The following is a 17083-nucleotide window of genomic DNA, read 5'->3' as shown; positions in this document are numbered from 1 at the left end:
CCGTTACAAAATGTGTAAAACGTGCAAAAATGAAGGCTTGAGAAGCAAAAGTGTGCGGCGTGGCGGGCGGGGCGAGGCGCGGCGTGCGTGCGCGCGCGCGCGTGTGTGGTAGAACCGCAAAGCCCACAAAACCCAAAACACTATTCAAAGCCCAATAAGGAGAGAACCATTATATACCCTTTACTATTCATCTCATTTTCCGATGTGGGACTATTCACAAAGGCAAAATTGCCTTTTCATGAATAAGTTTCCAACACCCTTTGCAAAAATATTCTCAAAAAAAAAACTCGTTTTGAAAATATTTGCAAAAAACGACCTAGTTTCAGCCCTGATGCTGAAACTGGGTCGTTTTTTGTGAAAAATGTTCACAAACTTCACGGGAGTTGAACTCCCGTAAAGTTTTGTTATGAAAAAAACTTCACGGGAGTTCAACTCCCGTGAAGTTTGGGAATATTTTTTACATAAAAACGACCCAGTTTCAACAAAGTAGATCGTTTTTTGAAAATAAAGTGAAAAACTAGATCGTTTTTTGAAAATAAAGTGAAAACGAGTCTTTTTTTGAGAATATTTTTGCAAAGGGTCTGTTTTCAAAATTTGTACTATGCGAGTTTCTTTTAATTCATGATTTTCAACCTAGCTCCATTCTGCCTGCCAATTGAACCGCCAAGAGGTTAACATCAAGGCCTCTCTATATAATTTCCATGTCATCGAATTTCGCAACCTGATGGTGATGACCTTTACAGTGTACACCAAGTCCTCAACTCCTCGCTTCATTAATGAAACATTGTCAACTTCCCTAACTATTTAGAGCATCTTCAAAAAAAAGGTCTTAGACGGTGATGAAAATCATGATAGTAATAATGTGCCACAGTCCCCACGCAATGGATTAAAAAAAATTTAATCTTCACGTAATTGTAAAAACAAACAGCTGCAACCTCCACGTAATTATAACAACCATTGCTTGAAACTTGCGATTAATTAGATGGAGTAGACATATCTGTAACGTAATAAAATTCCAACAGTACATAAAAGGCAGATTGAAGAATAAAAAACACGAACAATGGTTGTTATGATACGTGAATCACCAAAGTTTGTATAAGATGTTAGAATGGTAATATTATAATAGAAGACCAATATCAGCAAACTAATTAACAGTACATTTAAAAAAAGAAGAATGATCACTCAATATAGATCATATTAGCTTTATCTCAAACAAAACATAGATTCTGTAAGCAGCCCACAAATTTACAACAAGACTTAGTAAGGACTCAATCTAGCATTTGACATGCCAAAGAAAAATTGTGCAAGACAAGGGGCTCGTTACAGATTCACAAATTTAACCATTCTAACTTGATCAAGGAAGCTCATTGATCGCAGTTAGGGCAGCAACACAACTTCGATCTGGGCTTAGGTACTTATCATAGGTAATTCGTGTTGGTTTCAAACAAGCAGCTTTATGAAATCTCAGTATCATCTCTGCACAAACCCTGTAGAGAGAAATGTCATCATTCATCAATAAATAAATAAAGTAATGACCATTTTTGTTGCAAATCAGTAAGAAAGCAACACTTCAGAGAGAACTGCAACCTACTTTGTTTCATGTCGTTATTGAGTTCTAATTCTAGGAAGATCACACCATTTCTTGAAGCCCCATGTAGGGGTGCTAAACCGTATCCGTATCCGAGAAAATATCCGTAACCGTATCCGTTAGGATACGAATATGGTTACTCAAATCTATAACCGATAGGATATGGTTACGGATATGGTTTTGTAGTGAAATATCCGTATCCGTATCCAAAATATCCGAATACATATTAGTCATACTCTTACGATAGTTTCGATTCTTAGATTATGGATTTGTAGTTAATTTTGATGATCAAGATGTCTAATCTTAACTTTTCAATTATAATGGACATATTAACAAACTCTTTTATATCACATGAACTATGTTTTTCTCAATACTATCTAGTTTTGTTTTATGTGTTTTGTATCTGCATGCATATCCGCTTATATATCCGCATGTATATCCGTAACCGTATCCGATTTTAGCATCTGCATGCATATCCGCTTATATATCCGCATGTATATCCGTAACCGTATCCGATTTTAGCGGATATGGCTATAAATTTTTCTTACCGATGTATATCTGTATTCGTATCTGTATCCGAGATGGGTAAGCGGATATGGATATGATAAGCATCATATCCGAGCCGTATCCGGACCGAATGCACCCCTACGGCCATGCTTCATTACCATTTTACTTCTATTTTATGACAACTCATTCATGAATTTGATTTTAATTTGTGTATATATACTCACATATCTATTGAACACGAGATAGTTGCTAATGATATCTAGCCTGATAAGTAACTCATACACGTGTGTACAATGAAACACTAACTGATAGGCGCTAAACTAAATGATACAATGATGAAGAAGAACAGATTAAAAGTAGCAGTTGAGAGATACCTAAGTTGTGATTCTTCATATCGTGCATATTTCCTTAGAAGTCCTGTCCAAGCTGGGGTAATTTGCAGGGAGCAGCGTGCAACATAGATTGCTGATGCACACAGCAAGGATGGCCTATACTTCAAAGCTTCGTACTCCCCAAGACATAATTCAATAAGGTAGAAAGCCAAATGTTCAAGCTGGAAAAGGAAAAAGGAAACCGAAACAACAGCAAATGTATATACTCAGAATGATGAACATCATCAACGACTGAATTTATTGACTTGGAGGCATCCCACAATGCACCTTTTTGTCGGATTGTGCAGCTTTAAGAAACCTCAACATGAAGACATACGGAGTAGGCAAATTTAATCGGAAACTCAACTGTCTGAGAACAAGCTTCTCCTGGAAAAGAAACAAAACATTGATTATCATCTAACAGATAAATCTGTGCATTAGTAGTGAATAAGAGCCACACCATGGCAAGCATCTGATCCCTCGTGTAAGAATTTGCCGATATGCTGATCAGTTCATTTATCTGTAAACAGATTTTAATCATAAATTAATTGTTGTAATCTTTCAACTAGCTGTTATCTCAGAAATGCTGGCGATGAAAGAATTAAATGGACTAGACTAGCTCAACCTTTGGATGCCAATAGTCTTCATATTTAGAGGCCAGCAGAAGCGCAACAAGGCCAACCATCTGCAATTGATCCTTTTTTATTGGAACAACAGAAAGCACTCTATCCAGCAACTGAACCATGAGAAAAAGGGTCTCTTGCATCAGCTGAAATTTTAGGTGTACCTGGTTCGTGAAAACAAAACAGCTTGCTCAGTTTGAATATAAAGAAAAGGTAAGAAAAGGTATGAAGCAATAGAACGAGGAAGATATCATGTTATACTTCAATTAACCAGTTGACAAGAATGCCCCTCATTCTAGGAGTAATATCTGACTGTATGGTCATGTAGTTTGCTGGTAACAAATTCTGTACCTGATGACATTAAGATCATCAAAAAAATTAGATTTGAAGAATAAGATATGAAATCTTGTTATTTATTCTACATTGCTATTTATGTCAAAGTTGATTAATTCTGTTTGCTCATACAAGAGTCCATATACTAGTGAATCTATTTGATACCATGATTTACAGAATACACCTGGATAAAACCTGAAGAATAGGACACTTGCAGTTTTACTATCATTTAAGACTTTTTCCATCAATATATTGAAATTTTAAAATCAAACTATAAAGTATAGATAATAATATACTAGTTCTCATAAATAGAAAACTCTACATCAAACAATACAAGTACTCTGTTAATGGACTCACCTCCATAGCCCAATAATACTGATAGATATCATCAACGTATTCCGTGACCTCTAAGGGGTTCATATTGTCATCAATATTGACGTCCTTCCCAATAAAGTTAGAAGTCTCAGAAAAATTTCCTGGGGTCTGACAGAAAAAAATAATTATAATTTTAACAATAAGAAAATACCTGAAATTTGAAAAGTAACTAGATAATTTCATGAACCTCTGATCTTGCCACTAATGATGATGTATAAGATCTCCGACGCTTGCATTTTGGTTTTGAAATAATGGCCTTCACAGTGTCAATGGAGCAGCTTTTGCCATCAGACTCAGCTTTTGATAGACCATCTTGAGAGCTCACTAATTCGTTATCACCAGGACCGAAACTGTTTGGTTCTGCTGCTATCTCATTTACACATGCATTATCAGTGATCGATATTTCAACATTGGATTTATACTTGGTCATAAGAGTGCTTCTCAATTTTGAGTTGGTCTGTAAGCTGGTTGCTTTTATCTGGAAAAGGTGAACGATATAATATTAGCAAAAACAGACTACTGCATTCCATGTTGCTAACTTTTATTTTGAATAGGAAATCAAGAACTAGGAACAAATATATAACCATATACCTAGCAATTATACTTTTCCTTTCTAAATTTATTGAATGCCCATGCTTCAGTGTAAATTAATTGTCACAACCTTGAATATTGCTAAACTGCAGGCAGGATCTATCACTTTAGTTCGTCAATAATGCAAGTCTAGGAAATAGTTCTTTTGCCGGCCATTTTAAATAATACAACTAAAAGTAGTTAACGGTACCTTCTAGTTGGTTATTATAACTCCTTACTTTCACATCATTTTCCTCAACAAATTTGACACCAACTTATAAAAGCTTAACACCATATTGATGCTCGCAATCTTTGGATAATCATTTTGTTAATCCTCCAATATAGTGAGATCAACTCAATGGATGTGCATGCTTACAGGAATATGGCCATACGATAATGCTAACTATTGTGTCAAATAAACTAGCAAAAGAAAATAGTGAGTGAATTGATCTTACGCCATAATTTCAAGAACATACCCTTTTGAAACAACATCGCATATAAATGGTGATTGCTTGAGGCAACCATATCATTACTCTAATGTAACTATCCACTTCCAATAATATAATCTCAAGTCTTTAATATTCACAGGAAATACTAGCGCAAGTTGCAACTTATATTCATTCATTCTGGTCTGCTTCACACATATGCGTGCGTGCGCACAAGTATTATGAGAATCCTTCCCCAACAAACATTCATTTCCCAGTTAAAGACTAATGAAATTATAAGGAAACAAGTTGAAAAAAAATCTACCTGATATGTTTTATAAGCAAAAAGATGCTCACAGAAGAAATTTGATGCATCGAAGAGGAGTCATACAAAAGTAAACTGGCTAGCAATAATAGGATCCATTGTTTCAGGTCTTAAAGATTAAGGAACACACAAAACAAAAGGCAAGACACAGAATACACAATCTACAACAATAAAACAACAACTGCAAGCTTTACATCAAAGAAAAATGATGACAGTCAACATATCTTACATACCCCAACAGGTTTTCTTGATAAGATGTTTGCATCCAAAGCTCTCTGAGTTGCAAATGACAGCCTATTACCAAAAATAATAGTATCAATATAGATACCTATACATTCTGAAAGGACAAAGCTAAACTAAGTTTAAGAGCTTCATACCTTGGCCGTGAAAGCTTTACACCCTGATTTTTGCTGTAAAAGAGAAGGAAATAATTGAACCATATTATGCTAGACACAAGGGCTTTTGTTTAGCTGATTGCAGGTATTAGGCTGACAACATCTTAACTTTTGTAACATAAGGTGCATGTGCAAAAAGGAGTGAAACTGAGAAGTGACTATGTAAAACCGTCTTTTTATATGGAAGGTGTCATGCCCCGGATCCGTGAGCCCATTGGCCTGATGGAAGCCTTGGGACCTGTAGGTGCAGTCCGTGGGCGCATCGTAAGCCTTGGGACCCACTAAGTGCAAGATGTAGATTGGCTCAATCCACTACCATAAATGGTAGCAATTTTTGCACTTGAATCCTTAGGACTTACATTATAAACCCACTGAAACCTCTTTGAGTACCCGATGTAGGCCTAAAAGTTGGGGGTATCACAATAGGTATCGAGCAAATTGGCCTGAAAGACAACTTTGTCGTTTGAACCAAACACAACAAATCACAGTGGGCCAAGAAACTTACACTGGTTTTGAACTGTCAAGTGGCTGGTTAACCCGATGGCCCTGACAGCTGCTGGTTTCAATATGTGCTTTTCTTCTCATGCTACACTCAACTTCACCAACATGAACAATATTTAGTGCATGAATATTGAGGGAAAATTAGGTTTAGGCTTTCAAAATAAAAAATTTATCAGACGTTCAAGGCATTGGGTGGTTAAGATAGATACCATGTGTATTTCTGCCATTAGCTCTTACTGAACTTTTTGTATTTTCCTTGAAAGAGAAAAACAACCATAGAATAAAACATAAATACATTGCTCATAAATGAAATATAACCACTATAGACTTTACATCATAGAGTTAAAAAATAGAAATCCTATTCTAAAGATTTAGTAATAAAAAAAGGAAGAAAGGGATATAGTTTAACACATGATGCAAGCATAAACTTGGTAGGCTAAGAATGAACTTCAATAAACAAATCATACCAACATGGGTAACAATTGGCTAAGCATCATGTTTATGAACTTAAATAAACAAATCATACCAGCATGGGCAACACAAAAAAAAAATGCATTGTCTTGCACAACACATCAGCCCTGAACACATTGATAACAAAATGGGCAGGCCGTGTGTACTTGATTCGAGGTACTTTGGTACATGTTTAGCATAATCAAACGATGAGATGTACTAACAAAAAATACAAGAACTAAAATGCAGTCCACTATATTATAGATCACTATAGCATGGAAGAAATACTGGACAAAATTCATTGAAAATGATCAACTGTTCATATAAGAAACACATGCACACATGTCCATATGCACGTTAGCACATAAAAGTATGTGCATGAATGATTGAGCATTCTTCTTTCTAGTGTTTTGATACAGATATATCTACACGTTAGCACATAAAAGTATGTGCATGAATGATTGAGCATTCTTCTTTCTAGTGTTTTGATACAGATATATCTACACGTTAGCACATAAAAGTATGTGCATGAATGATTGAGCATTCTTCTTTCTAGTGTTTTGATACAGATATATCTATATAGACAATAAATACACATCTAACATAAAATATCCATGTTCAGTTTGCATTTATGGGCAATTATCCATGTGCTTTCGCCTGTTGATACATGCAATTGCACAAACTTCATATCAACAAGCAACAGAACAATACCACACAAAATACAAAAGAGTAGGCTCAAGAACAATGAAAATTTGAGAGTAAGGTGTCATTCATACTTTGACGGGTTTGCTCAACACACTTGCTATCACCACGCTCTTTGTCAAAGAAACCCTGAGGTTAAATTTGACAATCAAGATATACATTGATTGAAATTTAAGAATTAATGTGGTAATTCTTCCGAAAGCAAGAAATTTACCTAGGCCGATGAATTCCAGTTGTCTTGCTGCATGGCCATTTCAAATATAAAACGAAATTAACAAAAATAATCATGCATGATGAGTCCAAATATAGCAATCAAACAGTAAACACAACCAGCATTGCATACCCTTGAGATAAATTACTTCCCACTAACTTTTCTTTCCTGGATCAATAAAAAAAATAAAACAAATGGGTAACTCATTTGCAGTGTATGAATATTTTAAAATATAAACATCCATGTAAGTAGGATGCTCACTCACATTATTTTGGGTTTATTACTCAGCTCATGTCCACATTGGTTGCTTCTACTTTTCTTCAAATTGCTGATGTCAACCAATGCTTTTCTTCCAGCCCTTGATTTGACTATTCAATAACCGCATACAAAAAAATGACGAAAGCATCTATCAATCAGCAAAATAGGAGACGTTAGAGCCCTGAATCTTACCAGAAATTTCACATTTTGCCATAGAATTCTCCAAACCCTGCACCTTTCCCTGAGAAAGAAACGGCAGTTAGCCATATTTGGTGGCGTATTTCTCAAATTTAGATAGTTAAATTTGGAAAGTTTTCAAATGTTAAGAATAAGACAAGGTCATGTCCAAAACCTTGCCACGATTCAAATCAATCTTAGTTGTCCCCGCTGCTGATGAACTAAGAAACCCAGATTTCCTTCAATTTCAACCGGAAAAGAACAAAATCAGCAATTTCTTTAACAAGAGATCATGCTTACACAAATTTGTCAGCAAAATAGGATCCCCATTACCGCAAACTCGCCATTGGAACCTTCCCTGTAGCTCGTCTGTCAAAATAAAGGAAAGAAATCGCACTTAATTTCGTCAAAGCTAGGGCTTTTAAATTTGGAAGAGAGAAGGAGCCAAGTGAACTATGAGATACCCATATTGATCGTCAGCCCTCTTCAAACCTTCAAGAAATAAATAAGATTAAGAAAGAAGAGTTAGAAAAAGAAAAAAAGGGGGGAGTTTTAGGGTTTGATTACTGTTCTTGGGAGCTCGATTCTCGTCGAGGATTCGAGTGGAAATAGCGCTGATTTTTGTTTCTTTACCCTAATTTAAAAGGAAAAAAAAAAGAATCTGATGAGGATTTAAAGAGGAAAAGTAAAATTGAAGATGATTGATTTCTAGGGTTTTATCTTTCTCTGACCTTGAAGGAAACCATTTTCTTTCTCTCGCCTGCGGCTCTCGAGAGAGAGAGGGTGTGAGACAGAGAGAAAAGGGGGGGTTTTGAGGAGAATTCAAAATTATGTTCGTTTGAGGGGAGGCGGTCGGTCTTTATGCCAGGCTGGGCCGGGTACAACGCTTGCGTACCGGTCACTGAACCGCAGCGAGCTCTTTTTGGCCCAAAAGTGACACTACGAACTTTGTTATTCTCTTTGAACCTGCTTACGTATTTAATTTTTGCTGTTATGAGAAAAGAAATGTGTGATTCGGAAATTTTTTGAATGAACATTAGAAGAGTATATATATCTTGAGATTGGATCGCCATTTGTTACATTATTATATGCACTTGAAAATAATTTGGATGACATGCATTTATGATGATTTGGTTTGTGTGAAGTGAAAATTCAATCAGAAGATCCACCATATAACACGGTGATCTACGCCAATCATAAGTATAATGTGGTGATCTATGCAAATCATAATTTTTTTTGGGTGGGTTTCTTTTTTTTCTTTTCTTTTTTTTTTTTGGGTAAGATATAAATTTTTTGGTACATCTGTATGGTTTAAACTAATCTCAGATCACAATCAAAGTTGGATGAGGACATTTTAGTTTCAAATAATATAAAATTTTGACTTGTGCAAATGCATGTGATATAAAGCATGTTGTTTTCTCTATTTTATTCGCTTTTAAAGAATATAAAAATCATAATTTTTTTTTATTTCTTACATACGTTATTTTTCTCGATTATACTATTACAAATGTATGCAATCTTGGTGTTCTAAATTACAAATGAATAATTCCATTTAGACCCAAATATGGCACCAGTCATGGGATAGTTGATGTAGAAATATTTTTCATTCCAAATTTATTATGCTCTCTTTTCTAGGCTGGCAGATATGCAATATTAACTAAGGGGGTGTTTGTTTTGGTTTTTTTTTGGGATATGATAGTTTTGGGATGTAAAAAGTGCTTTTTTGTGGTTTTAAAAATCCATAACTTTGTTTGTTTCACTTTTTTTTTTGGGATATTGAATCCCTAAATTATAAAACAATAATATTTTATTAGGATTTGTGAAATCCTCTCTCTTGTTTCCATCTTTTTTTTGGGATATAAGGTTTTAGAAATCAATAACTTTGTTTGTTTCAAAACCAATTTTGGGATATCAAATCCCAAAATATTAAAAACTATTATATTTAGGCATTTGTGAAATTCTACACTTGAGAGAGGATGTGGGTTGGATATTGATGTATTAATGCTTATAATATAAGATTAATATAAAATTAATATATTATATATAATATTATAATAATATAATATTTAATATAATACATCTATATATATATATAATTTAATATATATATATATAATATAATATATATATATATATATATATATTGTATTATATATATATATATATATAATATAATATATATATATATAATATACAAATATATATATAATTATATATCACTGTTCACTGCTGTAGCTAAATTACTGCTAGCCATATATTATATAATATATTATAAATTATATATATATATATATAATAGTATATATAATATTATATTATTATATATATAAATAAATATATCATATATAACTAGATATATAGTATATATATATAATATATATAGCATATATATATTATAATGTTAATATATTAATATAATATAAATATAATTATAATATAATTATTTATATATATAATTATGTATATATGAATATTATTATTTATATATAATTATATTTATATACATATTAATATGTATGATATAATATTATATATATTATATATATATATAAATATACATCAATAATATATAATCTATATATAATAATAATAATTTTAGTATATAATATAATATATATAATATATATATATATATTATATATAATTATATATATATATAATAAATATATAATATATAATATATAATATAAACATATATAATATATTAATATATATATATAATATATATATATATATATATATATATATATATATATAGATATATATATATATATATTATTATATATTAGTATGATATTAACATATATATTAATATCAATGCTGCATGCTCGTTAGCTAATAGTTGTAGTAAATTACTGCGTAGCATACTATTATATATATTAGATAATTAAATTATATTATATATATAATATATATTAATATAATGATTATATTAATTATAAATAATATATAGAATAATATAATATATATATATATATATATATAATATAAATTATATAAATTATATAAAATAATATATAATTTATATATTACAATATATATTATATATTATATATAATATATAATATATCTATAATATTATATATATATATATATATATATTATATAATATATGTTATTAAAATTTTATATAATATTATAATATATAATTTATAGTATTCCAAATCCCAAAATATTGATGAAACAAACAAAATATTACAAGTTTTAGCATTCCAAATCCCAAAATATTGTTGAAGCAAACACAACCCCCTTTATGGATTTCAAATCCTAAAAACCACATCATTTATGGATTTCAAATCCCATTTTGAAATCCCAAAAAAAAAATCAAAACAAACACCCCCTAAGGGTAGTTTCGTTATAGAGGTTGTTTGGTTGTTTTCCTCCATTTTCCAAGTCCAACATTTCTTCATTTTTTGGTGTTTCCTTTACTTTCATGGAAAGTTATTTCTTGTGTTTGTTTTGTCAGAAATATGGAGAATAATTGCTTTCCACCGCTTTCATTTGTTTGTTTCAACTTAAAAAGAAAAGAAAGTAGTTGATGTATGGGTAGATTACCTCATTTTTTAGTGTTTGTTTCAAACTACAAAAATAAAGAAAATTTGATTGTGGTCACTATGGTGTGATTACCACCCACATAAGACAAAATCATTGGCAACAAAAAATGAGGGGTCAACTTGCTTTCCATCACACAAAAGTATAAATATTTGAGGAAGAAATTTCAAATCATGTAACAACATGAGGGAGTAATTTAAAAAATATTTAAAGATTTGAGGTAGTAATTTGCAAAAATGTCCACATATGAACATTTTAGGGAAAATTTAAAAAAACTTTAAAGACTTAGGGGACTCAAAATTAACTTTGAAGACATAACATGAGCCCTGAATTCTATAGAGAATGGTTCCATTATGCTCACAGTTTTGGTCTATGTCGTCATAATATGCTTCGCCATAAAATATAAAACAGCAATGTTGGCCGCATGTATTGCCTCGCCAATTGATTACTAGTATAAGTTTTGGCTGCATACATTAAAAAAAGACCATCATCATAGCTGTGCATATCCCACCATCCATCTGACTGAGCTCAACCTGAGCATATACCTCTCAAAATAAGAACTCATGAACGGAACATAATTGCCTTCAATCTGAATGAGCTCTACATGAGCTTATAATCATGTAAAACCCTAACAAAAGAGAACTCAAAAGCTCAACAACTCAGAAAACCAAATGGCATAGCTCCATCAAATAATATTCTCAAACTGAGCATGAATGCATGATTGAGCTCAACTTGTGCATATAATCATGAAAACACCAAATAAAAGAGAACTGAACATGAAATCAACATGAAAATAGCAAACCAAATAAAATCAAATTTGAGAGCTGAGAACTGAGTATAAACTACCCAAAATTAGCATAAAGTACCAACTATAAACCACCATTGTACTTATTGATCCAACATGTGGATGTAAACACAAAAACCGTAAATAAAAGAAAACTCAAAGAGGTCAACAACTCAGAGTTAGCTCCCATGAACCAAACACCGTCCATCTGATTGAGCTCAACCTGAGCATATACCAATCAACATAAGCATTCATGAGCCGAACATAGTTGCCTTCAATCTGATTGAGCTCAACATGAGCTTATCTACTTCTTATTAACTAAAGGAGAACAATAGAAATCCTCTAATGAACAGTAACCTTATGTTAGGCCAATCAGATTGCTCAAATATTTTAATTTAAAAATAATATGAAAATGGTTCAAATAACCACCGTCTCACCCACTCTCAGTTCAACCACAACCGTCCATTTTCCTATCATTCCACTTTCCACTCCACACGATGTCTCCCTCCACTCTCAAATAAAAACCCACGTCGACTTCTCTTCTTCTTTCCAACCGCAAAAAGAAAAAGGGGGGAAATGAACCAGATCTCTCCCCTCTCTCTCTATACAGATCCCATCTTTTCCTCCCATCTCTGATCGCGAAGCGAAGAGGGGAGAACAACGAGACCTCAGATCCCAGATGCAATCCAACTCAGATCTCTGCATCGAACCCTGGAGCGCCTCCCCTCCCACCTCGCCGACGCCCTCTTTCGCCGCCTCCGCCACCGCCACCTCCTCTACCCATCCCTCCTCAAGTCCGTTCAAAACCCTAACCCTAACTTTTTTATTTTGGACCTTTTTTGTTAGAATTTGTGATTTTTTTTTTATTTTGTTCATGTTTTTCCAGTATTGCGTTGAAGAGGTTGATTTGAGTGGGGAGAGCATCGTGGATGCTGAGTGGATGGCTTAATTGGGGGGATTTCAGAATCTTCGAATTTTGAAGCTTTCGGATTGCAGGAGTTTGAATATTCGGTAAGTGTTTTCCTTCTCTCTTTTTTCAAAAAAGAATTTATTGGGTGAAATGGTCATATTGGTAGAATGTGCGGTAAATTCTGTAAGCTAACACAGTTAAGAGATGATATCTATGACATCTTAATTAAGTTTTTCTTTACCTGAGTGGTCTTTTAAGATTCTTGACAAGAGTCAAGTCCTCAAGCATAAGATGGTCGAGCGGGTAAATTTTTTGTGTTTTTTTATTTTTTTATTTTTTATTTTTGAGGTATTATTTCGAGTTTACTTGATTTGGTTGCTGCCATTGATGTGTGCACATTGATCTGTTGAAAAAAGATTAGATTTTTTTGAATGGATTAGGGGGAAATGTGGAGAAAGATATAATCTTTATCTATGCATGTGAAGTGTTTGAATGAAAAATTGTAGGGTTATCTTGATTTTACCTAATAAAGAATGTAGAGGTATCAAAATTTTATTCTTTACCCAAATTGTCTTATATCTATATTTATCCAAAAGGCATTATAACATATTATGTGTATTGTACTATGACATTGATGATTTCTTTTGGAGTTGCTCTAACTTAAATTCTTAAACTATAATGTGAATATAGCGAGCAAATACTGACAGAGCTCATTTTCTTAAGTTCTCTTCTTTTTTAAATTTAAGAAATTGATTAAAGAGGCGAAAAGAGAGGATCTTGGGAGAAAAAAAGTTGCTTTTTCACCTTAGATTTCTTCTTGGGTATAGAATGCCAATGGAAATTTGACTGTAATTAAGATTTCAGCTGCTTCACTGAATCAAACTGTAGAATTCTGTAGGTAGTAAGGCTGCCTCTTCTCTGTTTTTGGAGCAGTGTTTGGATTTTGCATCTGGGTTTCAGTTTTTCAGAGTCTTTTGGGTGGAGCTTAGCCTAAAAGGTTGTTCTTTTTCTCATTGTTTAGCCTAAAAGGTTGTTCTTTTTCTCATTGTTTAGCCTAAAAGGTTGTTCTTTTTCTCAAATGTGAAACTCAGTTCAACTTGCTGATGCAACTTTAGTATACACACTATATTATCTTCAACTAAAATATCGAAATGATAGTTTTGATATTTTGAATTTAAGGGGCATTTTCTGATTTTCTGCGGTGCAACATCATGTTTTTAAAGTACTGACCAAGATCTCAGAGCCCGAGAGGAGGTCATCATTGTAAGTCTATTAGTAAATTCATATTCTAAGAATCTTTTTTGTGTTGAATTAAGTTGTTATAAGTCCACAAATAATGGATTATGACTCTCTTTTCTTTGTCCATAAATTTTGATTTGGAATCTTCGTGTTTGTTATTTGATTAATTCATAGATATTTGCTTAATTCATAAATTTTGATTATGGCTCTTAGTTGACAATAGATAGGAATACGAATTTATCAACACTATCATGTAATTGATTAAACGCCTTCTAGAAAAAAATCTATCAAGATCTCAGAGTCCGAGAGGAGGTCATCATTGTAAGTCTATTAGCAAATTCATATTCTCTAAAATCTATCGTGTTGAATTAAGTTGTTATAATGTCCATAAATACTGGATTATGACTCTTTTTTTTGTCCATCTGAGTTAAGTTGAATTAAGTTGTTATAATGTCCATAAATACTTATCTATATTAAGTTGTTATAATGACCATAAGTATAATTAAGATAAATTTATCGTGACAAAACAAAAAATGAGATGAGGAAAAATCACGCACAAAAATAATCTGTAAAGATGTCGTGCTTAGCACGGGATGAATAATCTGTAAAGCTTCGAATCGAATATACCTTTGGTCAAATTCTATTCATTTATGAGTCAAACACTAAATATTATTTGGTTAGTCCTAAATGAACTATTGAATTAAACTTGATCGAATATCTAGATGAATAATAACGGAACTGTTTATTAATTATTCAGTTCACTTTCACGACTATACTTCATATTTAAAGTAGAATTCTTTATTTTGGTAACACGTTAAGTATTTACAGAAAATCTTCTAGAAACCGTGCTTTGCACGGGTCTAAATACTAGTAATCATGTAAAAACCTAACAAAATGGAACTCAAAAACTAAATGACTCAGAAAACCAAATGGTATAATTTAATTTTAAAAATATGCTCAACTGAGCATGTACGCATGATTGAGCTCAACATGTGCATATAATCATGATGGCACCGAACAAAAGAGACCTCAACATGAACCATCAACATGTAAACACCTAACCAAATAAAATCTAATCTGAGAGTTGAGAACTGAATATAAACTACATAAAAATTAGAATAGAGTGAGATACATAAACCATCATTGTGCTTATTGATCTAGCTTGTGTACATAAACTCTCTCTTTTTAGCCAAATTAAGCTCAATTCAAAAATAAGATAAAGGATTTACCATGAACAAGTAAGCAAGAATGATCCAGCCAGCATTTTTTTGAGTGAAGATGAACTCCAGCATGAACCCAATCAAAACCATGGTCGTCGCCAACCATCGGCTTCAGCATGCCGGCGAGATCAAAAATGATAGAGTCCAAAAAATCCATGGATTGAATTGAAACCACGAGATAGAGGGAGGGCGGTGACGAGATGGAGGTGGTGGCTCCACTACTTGACGATTTTGAGCTTCCGGTTGGGTTTACACAGCGAGAGGGGAAGGAGGAATAGCCGGCTTCGGTCAGCTTTGCACAGCAGGAGGCAGGCATCTGACCATTGCCACTGGATGGGTTACCATTACTGCGAGTACCCACCATGGTTCTGAAGGAAACGAGGATCAAAAGGATAACTAAGGTTAAGATCAAACAATATATATATATATATATATATATAGACACACACACAAACTATTAGAGTGACAAGGTGTGTATTAACATGCTAATATATACACAATTGGTGAGTACCAACAAATCAAACAGATATGCATGTAATCAAATTCCATTGTTGCATTGAAGATCACGTGAACACCAAAATACATTATTAAACATCACCATATTTCATAGTTCATAAAAATATGCTAATGTTGGGTTCAGTAAAATTCTATACATTAAAGTTTCATACATCCTATGGCATTCATTTGCATATAGCATACACTATGAGCCAAAAAAAAAAAGAAATTACATGTGTCATGCACTAGAATACACACATTTACAAAAACAGTTCCAAAATAACGAGATTATACTCCAATGTCTCTCTTTCTTGTCATATCAATAGCAGCTAGTTGCTCATCTATGGCTTCAAATGTTTTCTTAATAAGTGCCTCAAGCTTGTGAGTTGTTTAAATTGAGCTATAGGTTCCTAACTACAAGGGAGTTCTTGAAAATCATTGCTTTCTGATTGGACATTTTTTCATGTGTTCTAGTTTAACAGGAACAAACACAGGAGTTGGTGTAGCTTTGAAAGGATCTTTATGTGGATATGCAGCAGCTTGTGGTTGTTGGAAGTTTTATTCATGAAAAGGCAATTTTGCCTTTGTGGATAGTCCCACATCGGAAAATGAGATGAATAGTAAAGGGTATATATTGGTTCTCTCCTTATTGGGCTTTGAATAGTATTTTGGGTTTTGTGGGCCTTGCATTTCTACCACACACGCGCGCGCGCACGCCTCGCCACGCCGCCGCCGCACACCTTTTTGCTTCTCAAGCCTTCATTTTTGCACGTTTTACACATTTTGTAACGGCTGCATGCAGGTAATGGAAGCAATAACCGTGCGTAACGGTCCATTGGATTCAGCGGGGGTTACAACTTTCATCACCTATAAAAGGAGGCTTGGAGCTCATTCAGATACACACAAACGAAGAGGAACACTTTCTAAACTCTCTTCTCTTCTCTACTCTCTTACCTCCAAGAAATTTCGGCTACATTTTACTGGGCAACCGTTTTCATCTGAGCATAAGCTCTGTGACTCACGCCCGAGTGCAGAGGCCGGCCGATTCCGGGGGTTTTTACCGCTAGGGGAG

The 17083-nt window shown here is 33.3% G+C and overlaps 1 protein-coding gene and 1 long non-coding RNA gene across 4 annotated transcripts; one reads left to right on the top strand and one right to left on the bottom strand.

The window, feature by feature from the left end:
* On the bottom strand, nt 1166–8643 carry LOC109833414 (putative cyclin-B3-1). The gene is made up of 22 exons (XM_020401067.1): nt 8543–8643; nt 8379–8445; nt 8276–8303; nt 8145–8180; nt 7987–8050; nt 7827–7875; nt 7642–7744; nt 7509–7544; nt 7380–7406; nt 7240–7294; nt 6223–6268; nt 6018–6108; nt 5495–5527; nt 5351–5411; nt 3985–4275; nt 3780–3905; nt 3351–3440; nt 3092–3253; nt 2927–2986; nt 2755–2853; nt 2470–2648; nt 1166–1487 (listed from the first exon to the last, which is right to left on the bottom strand). Exons 1-22 carry the CDS (start codon nt 8555–8557, stop codon nt 1355–1357), a joined length of 1851 nt encoding a protein of 616 aa, XP_020256656.1. The 5' UTR covers nt 8558–8643; the 3' UTR covers nt 1166–1354.
* LOC109832156 lies at nt 12688–17083 on the top strand. 3 transcript variants are annotated; one of them, XR_002244649.1, is made up of 6 exons: nt 12688–12941; nt 13034–13158; nt 13946–14054; nt 14237–14320; nt 16486–16638; nt 16814–17083. It is a non-coding gene; the product is annotated as an uncharacterized LOC109832156 (long non-coding RNA). The 3 variants fall into 3 exon arrangements; XR_002244647.1 differs by lacking the exon at nt 13946–14054 and having other exon boundaries at nt 12689–12941; XR_002244648.1 differs by lacking the exons at nt 13946–14054; nt 14237–14320 and having other exon boundaries at nt 12690–12941.

The sequence above is a fragment of the Asparagus officinalis genome, chromosome 3, assembly GCF_001876935.1.
Source record: "Asparagus officinalis chromosome 3, Aspof.V1, whole genome shotgun sequence".
Classification (NCBI taxonomy): domain Eukaryota; kingdom Viridiplantae; phylum Streptophyta; class Magnoliopsida; order Asparagales; family Asparagaceae; genus Asparagus; species Asparagus officinalis.
The sequence above is the reverse complement of the archived record's forward strand: the minus strand, read 5'-3'. Positions and strand labels throughout refer to the sequence as shown.